The 4,080-nt window shown below is 32.0% G+C and overlaps 1 protein-coding gene across 1 annotated transcript; it reads right to left on the reverse strand.

Moving 5' to 3' along the window:
- Window positions 1-335: 335 nt before the first annotated feature.
- On the reverse strand, window positions 336-2,147 carry LOC134727891 (uncharacterized protein DDB_G0286591-like). Its single transcript, XM_063592288.1, has one exon. It carries the CDS (start codon window positions 2,145-2,147, stop codon window positions 336-338), a length of 1,812 nt encoding a protein of 603 aa, XP_063448358.1.
- Between the last annotated feature and the right edge of the window lie 1,933 nt (window positions 2,148-4,080).

A 4,080-nucleotide genomic window follows, 5' to 3' on the forward strand; every position in this document is an offset into this window, starting at 1 on the left:
TGATATATATGCAAGATGATTTTATTTTGTTAATTTGCTCTCTTTGTAAATACATTAAATCATTAATTGCTTAAAGCAAAATTATTTTTACACATTTTCAGTATGAAGACTATTTTTAATTTTTTTCACACTTTTAGTATGATACTGATACAGTGGACTCCACTGGAGTTATTATTTGTAGAGCATCTGGAGAAATTTATATTATTTTAGCAATTAATTTGATACATAAAATACATTTGTTGGTCAGATTTTTATTGCGTTTAAGCATATTGAGTAATGAAAATATTGGATAATCCCGCCCCCAACTAATAAATGAATTGAATCATTGTTATATTTTAGAAATCACTTTCACTGTCACTGTCAATTATGCAGAGACGCTTTCTTTTGTTCTGTTTGTTGACATCTGAGGGTTGTTGATCTGATGACGATGATGGCCCATTGTTAAATGTAAAATTGAAATTTCCACCATGGAATGTTGCATTGGTGAAAAGACCACTCATTGCCGGATGTAATTGCGAAAAATTAAAATTTCCTTTGTAAATTGACTGTTTACTGTTGTTGCTCACAGTTGATTGAGTCTGTGTCGAAGTTATTGCCTCTAATACTGGCGAGGTATTTTCTTTATTATCTGTTTCTCTTGTTGAAGATAACATTAGAGATGTTTTTTGTTGTTGTTCCAAGCTTGTTTTGGAATATGACAGCAAACTGTTAACATTTTTGTGTCCTGTTCTTTGCACAATTTCTGTGTCTTGCACCCCATTGTCTTTTTGTTTTTGGATTGAACCCTTCCTTGCGCTGTGGCCAGTTAGTCTTTTATCATTATTGGGGAGTGCTTCCGTGGCCATATCTTTTATTATTTTAGAAATTGATTTAGTTCCTAGTCTGAGATTTTTGTACCAAAGAATTTTTGATTCGTAGTTATTATCCTGAAACGTTGAAGCCTGAATATAAAAAGGGGAATCCTCTTTTTTCATGGTTTCTGGTCTTTTTTGTCGAAATAGTTTATATTGAAACACAGGACATCTGGTTCGGTCAATTTTGTTTTCTACTGCAATTGGTCCTGATTTTCTTAGATTTGTTATATTTTCACCCTGTCTTGTTTTTGTCTGCCTTTCCCGACAATACTGGAGGTATTCGTCTCCATTTGTGTCAACTTTTAATGAAATATCACCCCAACATAAATTATAATGTTCAGTTACTCCTCTTAAACCAAAATGGTAATTGTTATTTATATATACTGCATTTGTAAGTGAGCGAGGGCTATTGGACCCCATAACGTTTTTCATGTAAAATTTGTTGAGATCGTCATCTGTCAAAGGGTCTGCAGCATTGGGTTTATTACCAAGACCAAGTGATTTTAAGTTTTTAAATTTTGCGCTCAGAGTCTGACGACTTTTGTGGAACTCATCATCTGTGATACTATTACATCCATACTCATTATCCTTTAAATGTCGGCTAATGCTCTGCTGTATTGACTTAAGAGATGATGGTTCATATTCAAAAGTACCATTTGTTTGTTTTTCCTTTGTGGCGCTAAGAAAGAAAAAACTAAGGTATCTGTCCAACTGTTGTGGTGGTATTTGTTCAATGTTTCTTTTTTCATCATGTTTTGACTTTAAGAATAATTGGAAAATTTTCAAATCAGACTTTGTTTTCTTTGAAGTATTTTTATTAAGTTGCTCTTGAAGGAAGGAGTTTATATCAGCATCTGTTACATCTCTGAAACGGTCACTCTCTGATGCTTTTGCTAAGAATGTTGTGCCAATTTGATCACTGTCGGTTTTAGTGTTCTTGTCTTCTTTTGCATTTTCCTTTTGTTTTTCATTTGTGGCATTTTGATTTAGAATTAAACGGTCACTCTCTGAAGCTTTTGCTGAAGATGTTATGCCAAACGATGCAGTTTGATCACTGTCAGTTTTAGTGTTCTTGTCTACTTTTGCATTTTCCTGTTGTTTTTCATTTGTGGCACTTTGTTTTTGAAATTTGTCAACATTTACAGGGAGGTATTTATATCTAGTGCTTGTACTTGGTTTTGAAAAGTCCCAGTAACTGCATGAAGGGCTGTCCATTTCACTTAATAATGTATTCGTGTCTGAATTGTCTCCCGATTCCCATGATTCACTATCACTCTCTGTATCAGTGGCCATTTTGTGTGTTTGTTTTGTTTTGTTTTGTTTCAGCAGACGGAATAAGTGCTTTAGACTTGTCAGGAAAAGGGGGTTTGAGCTCTGATAGAACTTTGCATAATTTAATGTAAAATGTTTTATCTTTGCTGTAATTAAACACAAGTGCATTTAAACAATTAAAATTAAATTTGTTATTGGTTTTACTGTGAATAATGGGTTTATACTGTAAATTAAGTTTTAATTGTTAAATTTTCCACCCCCGCATTGTTGACATTTGTTTCGGTAGACTGATCTCAATGTAGGTCATACCAGGAGTTCATGTAAGTACACAGAGTTCAATTTAAAAAAAAAGTAGTCCCGGCCGACGTTATTTAGAATCCGGTGGGACATGTTTTTACTATTGCTTATTCAATAATAAAAGGTAAATTTGGCAACATAAAAATTGCACAATGCAAAAACTGTTATGCAAGGATAATTTATTAGTGCAAATCACCTTTGTAAGTTACATGCATTCATTACAATGATGGAATAAATGTTGGGAGAATTTGTTGATATTTCCACCTCAAGTTGATAATGTCTCCTCAGAGCACGCGCTATCGTGATACGAGTTTTACGGATACGTTGAGGAAACAGATATAGCCGTAGGGAAGGATGATAAAGGACTATTGCATGCAGTGCTTGCATTGATTTCCTTAAAACAAGTCTATAAATGTAGTTATTGGTTAAAACAAATGTAAATATTGCCAAAATCAAGTACACCTTTTAGGGTGCGCTCGACTTTAGTGACTCAGCACGAGGTGTTTTGGAATTAACAGGTTGCTTAGAACTTTTTGTAAAAAAGCAACACTAGCACATCATAGAATATCAAGTGAGTAACTTATGTTTCAAATTTTAAAATAAAAATCTCTGTATTAAAGGCTGTGGATTTTCTACAAAAATCTTGATTTATTTGCCACAATGTCCTCTTTTTCAATCAAAAACAGTAAAAAATAATGCTTTGCATCAAGTTTCCCTTTGGAATATGTACTAAATGGTTTACCTCTATTATTCATTATATCTGTAGTTTTGATACAATTGAAGTTTGAAAAGTTCGTACAAAAATGGCTACAGAAGGGTACATAAACCTTAACGTTAATAATAGATTGAAGCAAGACTCAACTGATTCTTCATTACGGATAACAAAGTCAAGAACCTTTTTATTGTTGTCCTATGTCATCTTCTAATGTATTGACATTTGTATTTATATTTAGACTTATAAAAAAGAAGATGTAATATGATTGCCAATGAGACAACTTTTCACAAGAGACTAAATGATACAGAAAATAACAACCATAGGTCACCGTACGGCCTTCAACAATTACCATATCGTATAGTCAGCTATAAAAGGTCCCGAAATGACAAAATGTATGTAAACAATTCAATCGTGAAAACTAACGGCCTAATTTAACGAAAAACAAATATTATATTTTTTTGCGGAAAATCTTTCACACCTATCAAACCTGCTTATTATTGATAAAGAAATAAATTCCGTTTTTACAAAAAAAACTTTTTAACACATTATTGTTATATTTAGTCTTTGGAAATTCGTTGACACTTATCACAACTGCTTATTATGCATAAAGTAATCAATTTGCCTTTAACTTTAATAGATTTGTTGTATTTATCTTTGTTTTTTTAGAATGTCTGTATGTAATGTATAAATAGTTTGAACGAGCATTTAAATGTATGATATTTAACTTTTAAAAAACATCTACAATCTAAATAAGTCGACCATATAGATATATTTTAACATGTATAATTATATTGTTTAGAATTCAAACAAATTCCATTTAAATTTTAGACTTGGAATAGGTATTTTTCACAAGGTTCATTAGACATGTGATTAATGTTTAAATGAACAGAAAATGACGTCCATGTTTTCTGGAACATTCTTGTCGAATAACGACTAACAAGT

The sequence above is a fragment of the Mytilus trossulus genome, chromosome 8 (assembly GCF_036588685.1).
Source record: "Mytilus trossulus isolate FHL-02 chromosome 8, PNRI_Mtr1.1.1.hap1, whole genome shotgun sequence".
NCBI classification, from domain to species: domain Eukaryota; kingdom Metazoa; phylum Mollusca; class Bivalvia; order Mytilida; family Mytilidae; genus Mytilus; species Mytilus trossulus.